The following is a 21,644-nucleotide window of genomic DNA, read 5'->3' as shown; positions in this document are numbered from 1 at the left end:
ACATCTGGAAGTTCACGGTTCACGTATTGCTGAAGCCTGGCTTGGAGAATTTTGAGCATTACTTTACTAGCGTGTGAGATGAGTGCAATTGTGTGGTAGTTTGGGCATTCTTTGGGATTGCCTTTCTTTGGGATTGGAATGAAAACTGACCTTTCCCAGTCCTGTGGCCACTGCTGAGTTTTCCAAATTTGCTGGCACATTGAGTGCAGCACTTTCACAGCATCATCTTTCAGGATTTGAAATAGCTCAACTGGAATTCCATCACCTCCACCAGCTTTGTTCATAGTGATGCTTTCTAAGGCCCACTTGACTTCACATTCCAGGATGTCTGGCTCTAGGTGAGTGGTCACACCATTGTGATTATCTGGGTTGTGAAGATCTTTTTCGTACAGTTCTGTGTATTCTTGTCACCTCTTCTGAATATCTCCTGCTTCTGTTAGGTCCATACCATTTCTGTCCTTTATTGAGCCCATCTTTGCATAAAATGTTCCCTTAGTATATCTCTAATTTTCTTGAAGAGATCTCTAGTCTTTCCCATTCTGTTGTTTTCCTCTATTTATTTGCATTGATCGCTGAGGAAGGCTTTCTTATCTCTCCTTGCTATTCTTTGGAACTCTGCTTTCAAATGGGAATATCTTTCCTTTTCCCCTTTGCTTTTCGCCTCCCTTCTTTTCACAGCTATTTGTAAGGCCTCCTCAGACAGCCGTTTTGCTTTTTTGCATTTCTTTTTCCTGGGAATGGTGTTGATCCCTGTCTTCTGTACAATGTCACGAACCTCCGTCCATGGTTTATCAGGCACTCTGTCTATCAGATCTAGTCCCTTAAATCTTATTTCTCACTTCCACTGTATAATCATAAGGGATTTGATTTAGGTCATACCTGAATGGTCTAGTGGTTTTCTCCACTTTCTTCAGTTTCAGTCTGAATTTGGCAATAAGGAGTTCATGATCTGAGCCACAGTCAGCTCCTGGACCAACCTAGCCATCATATTAAAAAGCAGAGACATTACTTTGCCAACAAAGGTCCATCTAGTCTAGGCTATGGTTTTTCCAGTAGTCATGTATGAATGTGAGAGTTGGACTACAAAGAAAGCTGAGCACCGAAGAATTGATGCTTTTGAACTGTGGTGTTGGAGAAGACTCTTGAGAGTCCCTTGGACTGCAAGGACATCCAACCAGTCCATCTTAAAGGAGATCAGTCCTGGGTGTTCATTGGAAGGACTGATGTTGAAGCTGAAACTCCAATACTTTGGCCACCTGATGCGAAGAGCTCACTCATTTGAAAAGACCCTGATGCTGGGAAAGATTGAGGGCAGGAGGAGAAGGGGATGACAGAGGATGAGATGGTTGGATGGCATCACCAACTCGATGGACATGGGTTTGGGTGGACTCTGGGAGTTGGTGATGGACAGGGAGGCCTGGCGTGCTGCGGTTCATGGGGTTGCAAAGAGTTGAACATGACTGAATGACTGAACTGATTATGTGTTCAGGTTGGGACTTTCTTTATCTCCTCTATTTTAACCTGTATGAGCCCTTCTAATGTAAGGTCTTTAATCTCCCTCTGATCCTGGAAATTTTAATTCATTACTTCTTTAAATAATTTCCCTTTGCTATTTTTATTTTCTCTTCTTTTGGAATGCCCATTACCCAAAGATTAGCACTCTTACTTCTATACTCTTATCTTGTAACTTTCCATTTTCTACCTTTTTATCCTTCCTTGTTACCTTCTGAGGGTTCCTCAATCTGGTTGGACAGCCCACTAATTAATTTTTCAGCTCTTTTCATTGTACTCTATCTCACCTACTATATTTCTGTATTTAAATGTTTTATACCTAATCTTTTGTAACTAGTATTTCCATTGATTCATTTTATACTTTCTTATTATATTGTCTAATATCTTTTTTCCTTAAGTATATTTGCCACACTTACTTTAAATTCCTAGTCCTTTTATTCCAATAATTCTGATTCAAATGGTATATGTTATCCAATTTGTTTTCTTTTAAAGTAGTTGTACATCTCAGATGGCTACTTACTTTGGTCCCGTAAGTTCTTTCTCCCTTGGAGTATCATTACGTGTTTGGAAATGCACCTTTGGTAAGGGTCTCAGGTTAGGCTCCAGTCTATATCAGCCTCTGTTGGGTTTAAAGAGAAGGGAATGGATGAACCCCAGGGCAGAGAGACCCAGACATTGTTGATCATTTCCCAAGTTGACACTTTCAAGCAGCACCTCTGGTCACCTTTAAACTCAGAAAGAAACAAAATTGGAAGAAAGTCTATCTAGATTGCAGTCCATCAGCCCTCAAGGTTGAGAAGAGAAGAGGATGATTAAATATCTGAAGGCAGATTGTCCATCTTCACTTGTTTACATTAGATCCTCTCTCCTCAAGTCTATAAGTCTATGTACTGCCCTGATAGTACTGTCTAGATCCCTCACCTGCAGTCTAGGCTTTTCCTGCTGCTTTCTGTGGTGAAAGGGGTAGACAATGATAACTTAAGAATCATAATAAAGACAAGGACAGACATTTTTAATGTTTCTCCCATTGGTCCTTTAACCGTCACCTCTAGTAGGCCTTCCAGTGTAGGCTATAAAACCACATACACACACCAGTACAGTTTTCCATTTTCCAAGAGATTTTGCTGTGGCTTTTCATAAGTTTTCAACCTTATTTCAGTTTTTTCCAGGGCTGATTTCTGGAGAGGGAGTCAAATATCCATGCTAGTTCCCCATCTAAAACAGAAATCAATCTTTGAATTTCTGTAAAATATGAAGCCTGTGATGATAACAGATGACGTTTCACTAAGGGGTTTCTTTGCAGAAGAGTTTATTCTCATTGGCTTGTCAATGAAAATATCTAAAACAATATCCATTTGATGTCACATGAAAATATGGAGAAATGTTCAATACTACCATTCAAAGACAACCTGTCATCATCAGTTGTTTTAGCTCAGGAATCAGCTACAATTCATTCATTCATGAGTCTCACAATCTCTGATGCTATCCTTGGGAACATTAATATGCTTGAGCTTAAGCAGAGGAGTAGATAAGGAAAAATTAGATGAAAAAAGAGAGTGAGATATGAGAAAGGTGTGGCAAGGTACCACTAATAATTTTTCATTTGTCAAAAAAAAAAAGTGAGTCGATTTACTATCTTAAGAGTTTTTCCCCATTTGTCTCTTAGTTGGCATATAAATAGAAAAAATTTTGAATTATTTCAGCTGATTTCATCAATAACTGTATTGTTCCTTATGTTCCAGCTGCTGGAAAGCTGTACAAACATAAGCTGCTGGATGGCATAAAGTCTCTCAAAGGTGAGCGAAACGCAGATAAAATTGAGACTCCTCACATTTTGCACTTGCTTTTTTAAAAAAAATCCCATTTATTTTTTGGTGGTGACAAATTTGTCAGTCTAACATGTTCATTTATTAGGTGTTTTTGTCTCATTGTTTACTGCTTTGAACATAACTAGCTTTGAAAAAATTATTTTTGTTTCTATCATTGCACTTCAAGTTCTACTTTCTAAATATGACTATAAAGGCAGTTTCTTGCCAGAATTCACCAGACTTGCCTAATTTTTTAGTTCCTTCCTTATAAATGTTGCATAAGAACTATAATCAAATCCTCTGGACAAAAATGAGGAATAAGTTCTGTTCTTGATTCTTAAATCTTTAGGATTTAACAAACTTTATTGTTCCTTTGATTTTTCACTCTCTAATTAATGCATGGATATGTCTAGCACTTTTCACTTTGTCATTATTGTTTGTTTTTCTCATTCCCATTTTATTTTTACCTAAGGAGTGGATCTTAATGTTGATAAGCTGGACGCCTTCCTGGAAAATATGGGCTATAAGATTGAAGAAGAAGAACATAGAGACCTGCTAAACAACTTGCCCCTGGATGGTGAGCTGCTCCTGGTGAAATTTTTGATTCATATATGAGAATTGCTGAGAGTATATTTAAAGTTGTGCAGATATACTAAAGAACAAGAGATAAGGGCCCAGTCCTCAAGAATGCATCAATTTGTGCAGTGGACCTTATTGAGTGCCTAATATACATAAGCTATTAAAAATATTAAAATGAAGGATGATATACATAAGCTATTAGAAATATAAAAGTGACAGTGTCCTCTAAAAGTTCACAGTCTAGTAAAAAGGCTTGCATGTTAACAAGTCCTCATAATGGCTATGTGGTTGTGTTATAATAATTAAAAATGTTTTCATTAAGATTCTAAAGGAGGGAAAAGCTAAGTTTGCCAAGAAAAGGATCAGAGAAAACTTTATCAGGTGTGTAGAAATTCTTCATTAAAAAAAAAATCCTAGATGAGGAAAGCAGTGCATGAAAAAGCATAAAATCATGCAAAATCACATGGTTAGGGAACTAGCAAGAATTTCTCTATGGCTAGGATATGGGCTCGCACAGAGTCAGATACGACTGAAGTGACTTAGCAGTAGCAGCAGCAAGATATAAACTTCATGTCATAAAGTTGCAGAAAACAAGCTGAAAAGGAAGGCTGCCAAGACTAGAAGCTCAAATCAGGCATTAGAGTTTGAGCCTTCTTTCTGTTGAGTTGTTTTGGTAATTTGTGCCTTTTCTAGGAATTTGCCCATTTCATCTAAATTGTCTAATTTGTTGACATGAAGTTATTCATAGTATTTCTTTATAATCCTCTTAGTTTCTGTAAAGTTAGTGTTGGTCTCCTCATTTTGATCTGTCTTATCTCTTTTTATTTGGTTACTCTAGCTAAGAGTTTGACAATTTTGTTGATCTTTCCAAAGAGCCAACATCAATTTTCCTTACTGATTTTCTGCTTTCCATTTTATTGATTTCACTTCTAATCTCTTATTATTTCCTTCTTTCAGTTTACATTGGATTTAGTTTACTTTGTTTTCTAGATCCTTAAAATGAAAATTTAGATTATTAATTTCAGATTTTTCTTTTTTTCTAACATAATTGTTTTCAACTTCAATCAAAAAATGTTGATATGGTTTCATTTTCATTCAACTAGAAATACTTTCTAAGTTCCCATTGTGATTTCTCTTTTGATCCATGGGTTATCTTAAAATGTGTTTTTAATATTTTATAAATATTATAAATATTTAATAAAATGTGTTTTCCAAATATTTGTGTATTTCTTAAATTTCCTTCTACTATTGATTTTGAATTAATTTCACTGTAGTCAGAGAACATACTTCCTGTGATCTCAGAACTGAATGACTTTTTTATGACCTAGGATAATGGTGTATCCTGGAGGATGTTTTATGGTTGATAATATTGTTTGTCTTTTTTATTCTACTGTTTTTCTATTTAGGTGTTGTAGCCATTATCAAAAATTTGATATTGAACTCTCCAAGTATTATACTTTACTTGTCTGTTTCTCCCTTCAATTTTAGCCTTCATCCCATAGGCAGTAGTGTATCTAGAATATTTCAATTTTGGAAGTTGGTGCTGATGGCAACATAGAGGGCACTATTGGAAAGCAAGACTCAAATTTAAAACATATTGCTGTGTTCCAACAAGAGATGATAAGGGCCTGGGCGAGTGAAGTGAACTTAGTGATGGATTAGTCATCATGGACTGATTTGGGAAACATTTTAGAATTAAAATGAATAGGGCTTAAGTGACTGATTACATGTGAGTTATGAAAAAAAAAGAAAAATTTTAGAGTCTTCCCTGGAGGTCCAATGGTCAAGACTCTGCACTAAAGCAGGGGCCATGGGTTCTATCCCTGGCCAGGAATAAAGATCCCACATACCATGTGGCCAAAACTAATAATAAACTTTAGCTTTAAAACATTTTTTTTCGGAAGCAGACATCTCCTTGTGACTAAATCATAAATTGTATCATACCCAATTTGAGAATTGAGAAAAGATTCAGGTTGTAATATCAAAAGAATAGTTTCAGTTTTACACATTTTGAATTTGAGATATGTATAGGACTTTGATCCATAATCACTTTGAACCATAATCACAGAAAACTAGCCAATCTGATCACATGGAACACAGCCTTGTCTAATTCAATGAAACTAAGCCATGCCGTGTGGGGCCACCCAAGACAGACGGGACATGGTGGAGAGGGCTGACAGAATGTGGTCCACTGGTGAAGGGAATGGCAAACCACTTTAGTATTCTTGCCTTGAGAACCCCATGAACAGTATGAAAAGGCAAAATGATAGGATACTGAAAGAGGAACTCCCCAGGTCGGTAGGTGCCCAATATGCTACTGGAGATCAGTGGAGAAATAACTCCAGAAAGAATGAAGGGTAGAGCCAAAGCAAAAACAATACCCAGTTGTGGATGTGACTGGTGATAGAAGCAAGGTTCAGTGCTGTAAAGAGCAGTATTGCATAAGAACCTGGAATGTTAGGTCCATGAATCAAGGCAAATTGGAAGTGGTCAGACAGGAGATAGCAAGAGTCCACTTTCTAGGAATCAGTGAACTAAAGTGGACAGGAATGGGTGAATTTAACTCAGATGACCATTATATCTACTACTGTGGGCAGGAATCCCTTAGAAGAAATGGAGTAGCCATCATAGTCAACAAAAGAGTCCAAAATGCAGTACTTGGATGAGTCTCAAAAATGAGAGAATGATCTCTCTTCGTTTCCAAGGCAAACCATTCAATATCACGGTAATCCAAGCCTATGCCCCAACCAGTAATGCTGAAGAAGCTGAAGTTGAACGGTTCTATGAAGACTTGCAAGACCTTTTAGAACTAACACCCAAAAAAGATGTCCTTTTCATTATGGGGACTGGAATGCAAAAGTAGGAAGTCAAGAAACACCTGGAGTAACAGGCAAATTTGGCCTTGGAGTACAGAATGAAGCAGAGCAAAGGCTAATAGAGTTTTGCCAAGAAAATGCACTGGTCATACTGAACACCCTCTTCCAACAGCACAAGAGAAGACTCTACGCATGGACATCACTAGTTGGTCAACACCAAAATCAGATTGATTATATTCTTTGCAGCCAAAGATAGAGAAGCTCTATACAGTCAGCAAAAACAAGACTGGGAGCTGACTGCGGCTCAGATCATGAATTCCTTATTGCTAAATTCAGACTGAAATTGAAGAAAGTAGGGAAAACCACTAGACCATTCAGGTATGACCTAAATCAAATCCCTTATGACTATACAGTGGAAGTGAGAAATAGATTTAAGGGACTAGATCTGATAGACAGAGTGCCTGATGAACTATGGACAGAGGTTCATGACATTGTACAGGAGACAGGGATCAAGACCATCCCCATGGAAAAGGAATGCAAAAAAGCAAAATGGTTGTCTGAGGAGGCCTTACAAATAGCTGTGAAAAGAAGGGAGGCAAAAAGCAAAGGGGAAAAGGAAAGATATTCCCATTTGAAAGCAGAGTTCCAAAGAATAACAAGGAGAGATAAGAAAGCCTTCCTCAGCTATCAATGCAAAGAAATAGAAGAAAAAAACAGAATGGGAAAGACTAGAGATCTCTTCAAGAAAATTAGAGATATACCAAGGGAACATTTCATGCAAAGATGGGCTCAATAAAGGACAGAAATGGTATGGACCTAACAGAAGCAGAAGGTATTCAGAAGAGGTGGCAAGAATACACAGAACTGTACGAAAAAGATCTTCACAACCCAGATAATCACAATGGTGTGACCACTCACCTAGAGCCAGACATCCTGGAATGTGAAGTCAAGTGGGCCTTAGGAAGCATCACTATGAACAAAGCTAGTGGAGGTGATGGAATTCCAGTTGAGCTATTTCAAATCCTGAAAGATGATGCTGTGAAAGTGCTGCACTCAATGTGCCAGCAAATTTGGAAAACTCAGCAGTGGCCACAGGACTGGAAAAGGTCAGCTTTCATTCCAATCCCAAAGAAAGGCAATCCCAAAGAATGCTCAAACTACTGCACAATTGCATTCATCTCACACGCTAATAAAGTAATGCTCAAAATTCTCCAAGCCAGGCTTCAGCAATACGTGAACCGTGAACTTCCAGATGTTCAAGCTGGTTTTAGGAAAGGCAGAGGAACCAGAGATCAAATTGCCAACATCTGCTGGATCATTGAAAAAGCAAGAGAGTTGCAGAAAAACATCTATTTCTGCTTTATTGACTATGCCAAAGCCTTTGACTGTGTGGATCACAATAAACTGTGGAAAATTCTGAAAGAAATGGGAATATCAGACCACCTGACCTGTCTCTTGAGAAACCTATATGCAGGTCAGGAATCAACGGTTAGAACTGGACATGAAACAACAGACTGGTTCCAAATAGGAAAAGGAGTACGTCAAGGCTGTATATTGTCACCCTGCTTATTTAACTTATATGCAGAGTACATTATGAGAAACGCTGGGCTGGAGGAAGCACAACCTGGAATCAAGATTGCTGCATATAACCTCAGATATGCAGATGACACCACCCTTATGGCAGAAAGTGAAGAGGAACTTAAAAGCCTCTTGATGAAAGTGAAAGAGGAGAGTGAAAAGTTGGCTTAAAGCTCAACATTCAGAAAACTAAGATCATGGCAACTGGTCCCATCACTTCATGGCAAATAGATGGGGAAACAGTGGAAACAGTATCAGACTTTATTTTGGGGGGCTCCAAAATCACTGCAGATGGTGATTGCAGCCATGAAATTAAAAAATTAAAAGATTACTCCTTGGAAGGAAAGTTATGACCAACCTAGACAGCATATTAAAAAGCAGAGACATTACTTTGCCAACAAAGGTCGGTCTAGTCAAGGCTATGGTTTTTCCAGTGGTCATGTATGGATGTGAAAGTTGGACTGTGAAGAAAGCTGAGCACCGAAAAATTGATGATTTTGAACTTAGGTGTTGGAGAAGACTCTTGAGAGTCCCTTGGACTGCAAGGAGATCCAACCAGTCCATCCTAAAAGAGATCACTCCTGGGTGTTCATTGGAAGGACTGATGCTGAAGCTGAAACTCCAGTACTTTGGTCACCTCATGCAATGCGTTGACCCATTGGAAAGGACCCTGATGCTGGGAGGGATGGGGGCAGGAGGAGAAGGGGACAACAGAAGATGAGATGGCTGGATGGACTCGATGGATATGAGTCTGAGTAAACTCCAGTAGTTCGTGATGGACAGGGAGGCCTGGTGTGCTGCGATTCATGGGGTCGCAAAGAGTCAGACACGACTGAGTGACTGAACTGACTGAACTGATAGGACTTGGAACTAGAAATATGTATAAAGATATTTGGAAATGAATACTCTAATAATTTTCTTACTTGACTTTCCCTAGGAAGTTAGCTGTCCACAGATTTAGCAAAGTTTAGCATTGTGCCAAAACACTGTAAAGACTATTAGCAGACCAACAGGAGAAGCAAAATTAATAAATAAGTGGAGGGAATATTTGATAAGGAAACTTTGAAAGTAAGCAAATAGAGTAAGGAGGAAAGTAGTCTTAAGAAAAAGACAGGGAAAAATTTAGCTAGGATGAATTCTGAACTACCAGAAACAAGTTCAAAATGAAGAAATAATTCCAAAATAATTTTCCTTTATAACTATCACACCTAGTATATGTTAGAGTAACCTCTAGTAGTGAGACCCACAAGTATCCACTAGGAAAAGTTTGCAAGATAACAAACCCCTTCGAGAAAAACAATAAAAACCTGGGCTTTATCCCACTGGCTCTACTGATTATATGGCATTATGGAAAGAATTTGAAATTTGGAATAAGACACAGACTTAAATCTCAGCTCTGTCTGTGCAAGATTGTTCAAATTAATCCCTCTGAGTCTTAGTTTCTTAAAAAAAGAAGAAGAATGTAATAGTTACCTTTCCTAAATGTTGTAAGTTTCTAGGATAGGGCCTAACACAGAGTAGGCATTTAATAGTAGATTTTATTATTAGTATTTATAATGACCCATATATATTCATGTCGACACAATGCCACTTAACTATGCCTTTGCTATGGCCAGAGAAATGGAAATTTTCCATAGGATAATTTTTTCTTTATTTCTTGAAATATATAGTTTCCCAGTATTTTTGACTTGCGTATAAAAGGATGTAGATATATTTTATTATCATATTTTCCAGGTAATTTAAATGGTACTAGAATGCCACAACAGTGATTTTGGTCATGGACGTATCAGCCAACTCTTGGAGTACCAATTCTGAGGTCAATGAGCCCATGGGAAATAACATTAGAAACCTGTTTCAGGCTATTCATGAGTCTTCTGTAGGACTAACTGAAATAGATGAGAACAGACAGCTTCCTGTGAGACACTGATCATCCATCGGGCTGTTCCCTCTAAATACCCCATTTAAAAGGAAAATACTGACGGTCCAGCACCTGAGTCCTGGCCTCGCTCCTTCCTCGTGAACAAACATCATGAGCTTCAGCGCCCAATCCACCTTCTCCAACTACCGGTCCCTGGGCTCCGTGCAGTCGTCGGGCCACCGGGTCCGACCGGTCAGCAGCGCGGCCAGCGTCTATGCAGGCGCCGGGGGCTCGGGCTCCCGGATCTCCGTGTCCCGCTCCACCAGCGTCCGGGGCGGCTGGGGGTCCGGGAACCTGGGCGCCGGGATGGCCGGGGGTCTGGTGGGTGTAGGGGGCATCCAGGGCGAGAAGGAGACCATGCAAGACCTGAATGACCGCCTGGCCTCCTACCTGGAGAAGGTGAGGAGCCTGGAGGCTGATAACCGGAGACTGGAGAGCAAAATCCGGGAACACCTGGAGAAGAAGGGACCCCAGGTCAGAGACTGGGGGCATTACCTGAAGATCATCGAGGACCTGAGGGTTCAGATTTTTGCAAATTCTGTGGACAACGCCCGCATCGTTCTGCAGATTGACAATGCCCGTCTTGCTGCTGATGACTTCAGAGTCAAGTATGAGACGGAGCTGGCCATGCGCCAGTCTGTGGAGAGTGACATACACGGGCTCCGCAAGGTCATCGATGACACCAATGTCACCCGGCTGCAGCTGGAGACTGAGATCGAGGCTCTCAAGGAGGAGCTGCTCTTCATGAAGAAGAACCATGAGGAGGAAGTAAAGGGTCTACAAAACCAGATTGCCAACTCTGGGCTGACTGTGGAGTTAGATGCCCCCAAACCTCAGGACCTCAGCAAGATCATGGCAGACATCCGGGCCCAGTATGACGAGCTGGCTCAGAAGAACCGAGAGGAGCTGGACAAGTACTGGTCCCAGCAGATTGAGGAGAGCACCACAGTGGTCACCTCGCAGACTGCCGAGATAGGAGCTGCTGAGATGACCCTCACAGAGCTGAGGCGCACCGTCCAGTCCCTGGAGATCGACCTGGACTCCATGAGAAACCTGAAGGCCAGCTTGGAGAACAGCCTGAGGGAAGTGGAGACCCGCTACGCCATGCAGATGGAGCAGCTCAACGGAGTCCTCCTGCACCTGGAGTCAGAGCTGGCCCAGACCCGGGCAGAGGGGCAACGCCAGACCCAGGAGTACGAGGCCCTGCTGAATGTCAAGGTCAAGCTGGAGGCTGAGATCAATACCTACCGCCGCCTGCTGGAAGATGGGGAGGATTTCAGCCTTGGCGATGCTCTGGACAGCAGCAACTCCAAGCAAACCATCCATAAGACCACCACCCTCCGGCTCGTGGATGGCAAAGTGGTGTCTGAGACCTCAGACACCAAAGTTCTGAGGCACTGAGGCAGCAGAAGCAGGATCCCCTGGGGAGCAGGGAGTCAATAAAAGTTGAGACGTTATTGCATAAAAAAAAAAAAAAAAAAAAAAAAAAAGGAAAATACTAATAAAGATTTTTAAACTGCTTATTAAAGTTTAGTCAGGTTGATCAAAGCTCTTTTTTTTTCAATACTGAGTATGGATAATGCCTGAACACAGCTAAGTGTTACCTGTGCATTGAGCAAAAAACTAAGTTGTTTTGGTGTTTTGTTTTGGCCACATTGCATAACTTGCAGGATCTTAGTTCCCCAACCAGGTGTCAAACCCATGCAGTGGAAGCATGGAGTCTTAACCACTGGGCTGCCAGGGAAGTCCCCAAAAGTAGGTATTTTCAATGCTCCAAGTCAGATCTTTCCTACTTGAGCATTTGCCCCTTTTAAGATGCTTGTCAACCTTATCATCAATGAAAAACAAGAATTTTTCTAGATCTGAAAGTAGAGAGGGTGACTTTTTAAATGTCAGTCCACCATTCCACCATGTAAAGTTTATCTTAATAGAATAAAAGTGAAGTTGGAAGTGTGAGGTAAGTATCTTCTTTATAATCAAGAGGTTTGTCTTTCCACACTTTCCATTTGGAATGAAAATAGGATAAAACTCTAAAGCAAACCATAACATTTGCTGAATTTCATGTTTTTCTTCAGCGTATAACTTATATCTGTCTTCCATTTCTCTCTTTTATTGTCTTTGTGAATAAAATTCTGTCTTCTCTTACAGATGAGGGGAAAGTAGATGTGAGTGTGGTAATGGAGGAAGGAAACTTTTTTACAGGTAGGTTAGATTTTTATTAACTCATTGTTAAGCATCTACTATACTCCAAGTATGGATACAAAAAAACCAACCTTCCAGGAGCTTATGTAGTTGAGGCAAGGAAAAAACTATAAATCAATGCAATAAAATGTTATAGGTGCTTTGTTTAAAACCTATACCAAGCAAAGGAAGAGCAGAATGGTCAGTTGAACCTGAGGAGGAGAAACTGGTGAATGCTTTAATAGTATGGGCGACAGTGAGCTGATCCTTGAAAGGTGAGTCAGTTTTGCCGGATAGACAGAGTGGGATGGGCAGAACTTGTGGCTGTCACCTTATGTGGCAAAAGACCATATATGTGGAAATGTGATTAAGGATGATCTGGAGATGGAGAAAATATCCTTGATTATCCAGCTGACCCTAAATGTAATCACAGATACCCTTAGAAAAAGGAAGCAAAGTGAAATTTGATGACAGAAAAAGTAGAAGGCAATGCAGCAATGGAAGCCAGATGCTATATTGCTGACTTTAAAGATGGAAGAGGGGTCATGAACCAAGGAAAGTAAGTGGCCTCTAGACATGGAAAATGCAAGGGAACGGATTCTCTCTCTAGAGCCCCCTGAAGGAGCCAGCCTTGCAGACACCTTGATGTTACCCCAGCGGGACTGACTCAGACCTCTGACCCCCAGAACTGCACAAGAAACAAATCCATGTTGTTTTAGGTCACCAAGATTTTGGTAATTTGTAACATATAGCAATATCAGGAAACTAATATAAGAGACAAATTATGGAGGACCTTGGATACCAAATAAAGGAGTGTGAGTTTTATTCTGTGCCGAGTGGGAAGTCATTCCCGGGTTTTAAACAGGGGACTATGTGATTAGATTTTCAAATTAGAAAGATTACTCAAGCTGCAGTATAAATGATGGATGGAGATTTGTGTGCTAGAATAGAGTCAGGGAGACTAGTTATGAAGCAGATTTTAACTGTTCAGGCAAAAGACAATAAAGGGCAAAACTAAACCGTTCTTTATGAGACTTGAAAAGAAAGGGGCATATGTAAGAGATGTTAGAGATGTAGAATCTATAGGATTTGGCTACTCATGAGCTATGGAAATAGAGCAAAAGGATGGAGTGAAGGCTGACTCCTTTGTTTCTGAGCTGGGTAGTTGGGTGGGTGATAACGACATTTACCAAAATAAAGACTTCAGCAAAACAGACTTAGGAACAAAGAGATAGTCTTCATTTTGGTCATATTGAATTTGGGGTTCCTGTGAGACATCTATGGGAAATTGAATGATAGGCAGTTGAATATGTGGGTAAGAATCTGAAACCACCTCTTTTTTCTGAGTCAGTCAGACCTCAAGTCGGGAAGAGAATCTGTGTAAATGTGGAGTTAAATTCAGAGGAATTTACCTCAAAGCTTCAATTTTCTCCATAAAGTGTAAAACAAAATCATCTACTGAAAAAAAAAAAAAAAAGGCACAGTAAGGAGGCAGGGAACGTCAAAAAAAGTATTGCTGACTTTGGGCTTTCCAGGTGGCACTAGAGGTAAAGGACCCACCTGCCAATGAAGGGGACATAAGAGATGCAGGTTCAGTCCCTGGGTTGGGAAGATCCCCCAGAGGACGACATGGCAACCCACTCCAGTATTCTTGCCTGGAGAATCCCATGGACAGAGGAGCCTGGCAGGCTACATTCCATAGGGTTGCAGAGTCAGACACAACTGAAACGACTTAGCATGCATGGACATTGCTGGTTTCAGATTACTTTGGTAGAAAATAGGGACTAGAGAAATATATGAAAGCACTGCAGAGAAGTGCCAAGAGTCAAACAAGGTCAGTTATCATAAATAAGTAACTTTTCCCATGATTATGGTATTCTTCAGGTGGACCAAGTTAGGAATTTCTCAAGGCTGATGTGCCAAAAGAATGAAAGCATAAAGACATGAAAGGTGTAGTCAAGAGAGTGGTTAAGTGGTCAAGTATGGGCAGATAGGGAAAGAACTGAAAATGGAAATTATAATGGAAATTATGAACTTAGAGAAAAGTGAGGGGGTGGAATGAAGGGCTCTACAGAAATTATAACATGTGTGGTAGGAGTAAGGAAGTAAGTGAAGTGGGAAAATATGAAGTTCTGGCCAGGAACATGCATGTTAGAATTTAAGATTTTAAAAAGCACTTCCAGGTGATAACAAAGTCAAGGGTATGTCCATGTCAGTTAACTAGTATAGAATTTATGAGATAAGTCTGAGGATAAGGAGATCAGAGATCTGGAGAATAAGTTGTTGAATGAGCCCTCCAAATAAAGACTGGAATTCACTGTAATGATGCCAGGAGTTTAAGTGCAGAGGAAGACTGTGAGTAACAGGATATAAGCTCCTGACATGACCAAGAAATCAATTAAGTGACAATAAAAAGAAAGTGTTTCATAAATCTCAAAAGAGGAAAGGTTTGAGCATAGTTGGAAAGCAGCAACTGGAATCCAGGAGAATGCCAAGCCCTAAGGCTATGGGATATAGAATAATGAGCAGGTTTCTCTAAATAAAAAATTAAAATTAATAATAATAATAATAGAAAAGTCTATTAGGAAAAGGTGAAATTAACTTAAGAAAGAAGGTGAGAGTCTGCAAAGAGATTGATGATATAGACAAATTGAAATTTAATGACATATGAGTCCAAAAGGGCACTATAGGAAGGGTTGAAAAGCAATGGAGGAAAAATTAGAATGGTAAAACAGAATATAGAGAGGGTAGACATTTTTGAGATCCTTACCTTTTGAGAAAGGAGATGATACAAATAAAAGAGTGGTACAAATAAAAGAATAATAATCTTGAGGCAGAAGGTGGTTCATGTCTGTCAAAACTTGATGAAGTTAGCAGACTGAGGAAACCAAAATTGAAAAAGACACATGTATCCTATTGTTCACTGCAACACTATTTACAATAGCTAGAACATGAAAGCAACCTAGATGTCCATCGAGGGATTAATGGATAAAGAATTTGTGGTACATATACACAATGGAATATTACTCAGCCATAAAGAAGGAATACATTTGAGTCAGTTCTAATGAGGTGGATAAACCTACAGCTTATTATACAGAGTGAAGTAAGTCAGAAAGAGAAAGATAAGTATCATATACTAATGCATATATACGGAATCTAGAAAGATATACTGAAGAATTTATTTGCAGGGCAGCAATGGAGAAACAGATAGAGAGAACAGACTTATGGACATGGGAGAAGGGAGGAGAGGGTGAGATGTATTAGGAACGTGGAAACTTTTATTACCATATGTAAAATAGATAGCCATCAGGAATTTTCTGTATGTCTCAGGAAACTCAAACAGGGGCTATGTATCAACCTAGAGGGGTAAGATAGAGAGGGAGAAGGGAGGGAGATTCAAAAGGGAGGGGATACATGTATACCTATGGCTGATTCATGTTCAGGTTTGACAGAAAACAACAAAATTCTGTAAAGCAATTGTCCTTCAATTAAAAAATAAATAAATTTTTGAAAAAAGAAAGAAGGCCCTGGAGAAAAGCCCAGGTATAGTTCCACGACACATGATCAAAAAGACTGTAAAACTGGGATTTTAATGCATGCACAAAATTTTATTTTAATAGCAGTTATTTCCTTATTGATATATTCTCTGCTGCTGCTGCTGCTAAGTCGCTTCAGTCATGTCCAACTCTGTGCGACCCCATAGACAGCAGCCCACCAGGCCCTTCTGTCCATGGAATTCTGCAGGCAAGAATACTGGAGTGGGTTGCCATTTCCTTCTCCAATTCATGAACGTGAAAAGTGAAAGTGAAGTCACTCAATTGTGTCCGACTCTTAGCAACCCCATGGACTGCAGCCTACCAGGCTCCTCTGTCCATGGGATTTTCCAGGCAAGAGTACTGGAGTGGGTTGCCATTGCCTTCTCCGATATATTCTCTCACTCTACCTATTTACTGATGAATGTTTCCATCTACTGACTCGCAGCCTAACTTTGATCACCTTTGTTTAGCCAAAATACTTTAAGATCATGTCTTAGCAGTAGTTTACATTCTTGCCAGTTTTGCTTCATTGACAAAGACAATATAGGGATTTTTTTAACAATAAAGAATCATCATTCTTCAAATTGTCAACCATTACCATGTTTTACTTTTTAAAGGTGAGAAAGTTGATACTAGTAACCTGGAAAATTTTCTGGAAAATATGGGGATAGATCTCACAGAAGATAAAGGCATGGAACTACTGAACAATCTTCCAGTTGATGGTGAGCATTAAAAATACCACAGTGGGGAAAAAAGTCATAGTGACCTTCAAGGAAACTTGAGACTACAGACTACAGACTTACATGACTAATACACGCTATTTATGGACTGTCTCATGCCCTCCCCACCAAAATGATTTTACCAAGTTGAGAGCTGTTTCCATTCTTGAGTTTTATTCTTTTAAGTGAAATAATAAGAATGTCTAGAATAAAACATGCAAGTCTGTATTTCTAAAATTATGTGTGTTTTATTCTATTTTAAAATATCTAGATTGCTGTCTGAGCTTTGGATTTTTCCCTTTCTTGCAGCCCAAAGAAGGGTGTATATGAACAGGTTGATGAAAGAATTGCAGTCTCTTGAAGGTAAGTGAGAAGTATGAAAAGGCAATTAAAACTGAGGACATTGAGCTCTGTTCTTATTTTCAAAAACTCTGTTTTACATATTTCAGATTATTAATCCTGCTGTCCCAGCTATTAATTCAGTATTTATTCTTTATATGCCTTAGGTACTGTACCTTCACCAAAATTGTTTAACTACAGTAAACTCCAAAGCTTTGGTTCCCAAATAAAGTTGTATATCAGAGTAACTGGGGAAGAGGGAAAGATTTAGCATTCAGATTACTGGGCCTCTTTCAGTCATATTGATATTGACTTAGAGATAGTACCTAGAAATGTGTGTTATTAAATGTATAGGATTATGATAGAGTAAATCCATGGACAGGATGGATGGATGGATATTTCTCCATTAATTTAGCAAGTTTCAAATACTACTGTACAGATGTTTATAAAGGTTAATTTTAGTCTTTGTCATGACTTATCAGATATCTCCTGGAAGGAAATGGCAACCCACTCCAGTACTCTTGCCTGGAAAATTCCATGGCTGGAGGAGCCTGGTAGGCTACAGTCCACTGGGTCGCAAAGAGTCGGACATGACTGAGCGACTTCACTTTCTTTCTTTCTATAGTTCCTTTTGGAGAAGGAAATGGCAACCCACTCCAGTGTTCTTACCTGGAGAATCCCATGGATGGAGGGGCCTGGTGGGCTGCAGTCTATGGGGTTGCAAAGAGTCAGACACGACTAAGCAACTAACACACACACACACACACACACATCAGATACCTCCAACCCCTCAGTTTCTTCTCTTAAAAGTTTTCCAAATCCCAGAGATCAAAGTTTAGGAATTTCTGACTTAGACACCAAGATCACATTTACTTCAGCCATTTGTTCTTTGCTCTTTATTCTCTATAAGTATTGATGCCTCAATATGAGCTAAAATAATCCACTCCTTACATCACTAGAACTATTTCTCATATCCATCCCTTTCTTTCCTAAGGGACAAAGGTATCTTCAGATAAAGTGGACATTTGCCTTAAAAACATGGGAATTGATCTCACAGAGGAAGAAATCCAGGAACTAAAGGACCACCTACCAGTTTACGGTGAGAGTTTTGATATCAGTATACCCCTTAGCAAAACTTTGGATATGAGGCCAGTGTCAGGGCTGGAATGACTGAAGATATGATGTATAACATATGAAAAGAAGAAAAAGAGTGAGGCCTTCAGCACAGCTGAAGCCAAGTAACTATCACTCAGGGAAGATCACCAAGAAGGCTGCCCAATATAGATGACAAGTGTCACTCTCCATAGGGAATGCCAAGGTCTAACAAGAATACTCAAATCTTTAATCACTGGGTTGTTGTGGGTTTTTTTTAAGAATGTGGGGGATTTATTGAACTAGAGATTTTGTAGATTTCAGAGAACTAGTGTCAACACTTCAATCCTTGAGTCCCTGCTATTAATCCAGCATTAAAAAGTAGTGTGCAACACTTACATAGTCCTGGTATGTGCAAGGCACTGTTCTAAGCAGTTTACTATATCATTTAATCTTCCAAACTACTCTATGAGTTCCATTTTAATGCTTAATTTATATATCAGGAAACTAAGGCACAGAGAAAACAAGTAGCTTGCCTAGAGTCAGAGAGCTAGTGGTAGACAGGCAATCTGGCTCCAGAAACTGTCTTTCAACCACTCTGCTAATATTGCCATGAACTACAGAATTAATGATCTTAAGAAGATGTATAGTGAAGTTACCAACTGGCATTAAATTTGGCATGTGTTAGACTGTGGTGTTGGAGAAGACTCCTGAGAGTCCCTTGGACTGCAAGGAGATCCAACCAGTCCATCTTAAAGGAGATCAGTCCTGGATGTTCATTGGAAGGACTGATGTTCAAGCTAAAACTCCAATACTTTGGCCACCTGATGCGAAGAACTGACTCATTTGAAAAGACCCTGATGCTGGGAAGATTGAAGGAGGGAGGAGAAGGGGACGACAGAGGATGAGATGGTTGGATGGCATCACTGACTCAATGGACATGGGTTTGGGTGGACTCCGGGAGTTGGTGATGGACAGGGAGGCATGCTGTGGTTCATAGGGTCGCAAAGAGTTGGACATGACTGAGTGACTGAACAACAACATAGCATTTATGGAACATCACTCTTGAACAAACCATTAAACTGGTATCTCACCCTTGGGGGAACTTAAAATCTGAAGAATATTAAAAATAATACAAGAATGCAAACACATTTGAGCAGTGATGAATTGGCACCCTTGACCAAGTCATGAGTGGAGAATGAGCTTGTCCATGGACAGCTTTAAGGCTGCAAACTGAATCTTGCCCGTTAGTGTAATAGCATCTTTTTACTATTAAAGGCAAGAGGAGAAGGGGGCGACAGAGTATGAGATGGCTGGATGGCATCACCCACTCAATGGATGTGAGTTTAAGCAAATTCTGGGAGATAGTGAAGGACAGGGAAGCCTAGCATGCTTCAGTTCATGGAGTCCCAAAGAGCTGGACACAACTTAGCAGCTTAACAACAATAATCCTTTAATTACTATTGTAACATCCCAATTTAGTGTTTCTTAAACTTTCAGTTTTATAAACTCATTAAAATGTATCTATTGATATCCAATAGCTTCTGGTTTTATTTTGAGAAATACTGACTAAAGAAACTAAGTTAATGGTCTATGAAAAAGTCTTTCCATTGAGAATGGGTACTGCAAAACAAAAATTTTGTCAGTAAACAGAACAAATATAACTTGGAAGTTTAACCAAATACATCAACATGATGATGATTGTGTTAGCAAGCTAAGAGCACCAGACATGCACACCAGCAGTCTGTCCTTTAAGGGTATCACTTGGTGCCAAGGTGAATATAAGCCCAAAGGTAAAGTCAACACTGGTGAAATGGAGACATAATTTTTAAACAAAATTTTTAAATTCTCAATAAGTTTCAAACTCCTGTCTGAGAAAGACTAACCTAATAAAAGAGTGTCTCAAAGGAAAGGAGAGTACTTTTTTTTTTTTTTTTTAGGAGAGTACTTTAAACGTTGCTCATGCACTGTGCTGTGTGGATTTTTGATAGAGTGAAATGCAGGAACTGTTTTAATTACAAGTATGATCTCTGACCTGAAAAGCTAATAAACTTCTAGGGAAATGTTTTCAAATGGTTGAATTTGGGGATTTTGCTTCACAATTTAAGGATTTCATATCACTTTTCTAAAAAATTTTTTTATTTTTTTATCTTTAAGATAATGAGAAGATTGATTTAAATGTGTTGATGGATAAAGTTAAAAATATTACAGGTGAGTGAGATATTACAATTATTATTTGGTCTTGAAGTTTTATATGGAACTGTATTTTTAATATAATAGTGTTTCCTTTCTTTATTCACTCAACAACTATTTATTCAGCACTTACTACATGCCAGGCATTGTTTGAGGCATTTACAGTACATCAGTAAACAGAACAAATATAACTTCCTCCACCGAGCTTACATTCTAGCAGAGGAAATAAGCAGTAAACAATAAACGTTATAAATAAGTGCATTATATAGTTTGTTTGAAAGTGGTAAATTCTATAGAGAAGAATGAAAAGTAGACTACAGTAAAGGAGACTGGGAGAGCAAAGTATGTTGGGAAAAGGAGCAGTTACGGTCTTAAATAGAGAATCGGGTCTCTTTAAGATGGTGACATTTGAGCAAATACCTGAAAAAGTTATGAGTTTCAGTCATGTGGGGACTTCTGGAAAAAGAGTGTTGCAGGCAAAGGAAATAAGTACTAAGGCCCAAAGGTGGGAGCATATCTGGGGTATTCAAGAAACAGCAAGAAGGCCAATGTAGCTGAAGTTGAGTAAGTAAGGAAAACAGTAACAGGAGATGAGAAGAGAGACGTGATGGGTACAAGATCAGCCATCACCATGAAAGCCCTGCCAGGTCTTGGGCTTTTTTCTAAGATAAATGGGAAGCCATTGAAGGATTTAGAGCTGAGGCATGATATAATCTGACCTAATCTTTCATCAGATCTTTCCAGATTCTGTGTGAACAGATGATGGGGTGAAGCAGTGGAGGTGGGGGAAGTGGAGGAAAGAAACCAAGAATAGAAACAGGGAAACCATTTAAGAGGCTTTAAGAGTAATCCACGTTAGAGATGATGGTTTTTAATACCAGGTTAGATAACAATAAAGTGATGAAAAATAGGGATTTTCCTGGAAGTCCAGTGGTTAAGATTCTGGGCTTCAACTGCAGGGGACACGGATTTGACCCCTGGCCTTGGGTGGGGTGAGAACTAGATCCCCGTTTTGCCTGGAGTCACTGCCAAAAAAAAAGTAATTGAATTTTGATATATTTTAAAAGGAGCCACTGTGATGGATGTTAACTAGACTTATTGTGGTGATCATTTTGTGACACAATGTACACAAAGAAATCCTTCAGACAAAGAGATACTGGCAATTGAAAGTTGGACTAGTGTGCATTGAAATGGCAAAGGTTAGAGATTTGGTCAGTGCATCTATAGCATCTACCATATCAGATTAGAGGGCAAATCAACAGAGTTAAATGCTGCTGACAATCCAAGTAAGATAAGGGCTGAGAATTGACCATTGTGTATAGCCACATGGAGATCACTGGTAGTATCAAAAAGAGAAGTTAAAAAAGAGAGAG

At 39.4% G+C, this 21,644-nt stretch overlaps 2 protein-coding genes across 2 annotated transcripts in view; both read left to right on the top strand.

The window, feature by feature from the left end:
• EFCAB3 (EF-hand calcium binding domain 3) overlaps window positions 1-21,644 on the top strand; it is a 150,517-nt gene that overhangs the window by 40,347 nt on the left and 88,526 nt on the right. The window contains exons 15-21 of the mRNA XM_043465601.1: window positions 3,255-3,308; window positions 3,793-3,897; window positions 12,360-12,413; window positions 16,546-16,650; window positions 16,957-17,010; window positions 17,981-18,085; window positions 20,236-20,289. Coding sequence (XP_043321536.1) covers window positions 3,255-3,308; window positions 3,793-3,897; window positions 12,360-12,413; window positions 16,546-16,650; window positions 16,957-17,010; window positions 17,981-18,085; window positions 20,236-20,289 — 531 coding nt within the window. The remainder of the gene's footprint in view (window positions 1-3,254; window positions 3,309-3,792; window positions 3,898-12,359; window positions 12,414-16,545; window positions 16,651-16,956; window positions 17,011-17,980; window positions 18,086-20,235; window positions 20,290-21,644) is intronic.
• Window positions 10,275-11,663, top strand: LOC122439948 (keratin, type I cytoskeletal 18). The gene has a single exon (XM_043465574.1). It carries the CDS (start codon window positions 10,323-10,325, stop codon window positions 11,610-11,612), a length of 1,290 nt encoding a protein of 429 aa, XP_043321509.1. The 5' UTR covers window positions 10,275-10,322; the 3' UTR covers window positions 11,613-11,663.

This window comes from Cervus canadensis, chromosome 1 (assembly GCF_019320065.1).
Source record: "Cervus canadensis isolate Bull #8, Minnesota chromosome 1, ASM1932006v1, whole genome shotgun sequence".
Taxonomy (NCBI): Eukaryota; Metazoa; Chordata; class Mammalia; order Artiodactyla; family Cervidae; genus Cervus; species Cervus canadensis.
Note: the sequence above shows the minus strand (reverse complement) of the source record. Positions and strands in the feature narration are given on the sequence as shown.

Coding starts and splice junctions, on each gene's coding strand:
- LOC122439948 (XM_043465574.1), top strand. CDS start 10,323: ATGAGCTTCAGCGCCCAATCCACCTTCTCCAACTACCGGTCCCTGGGC.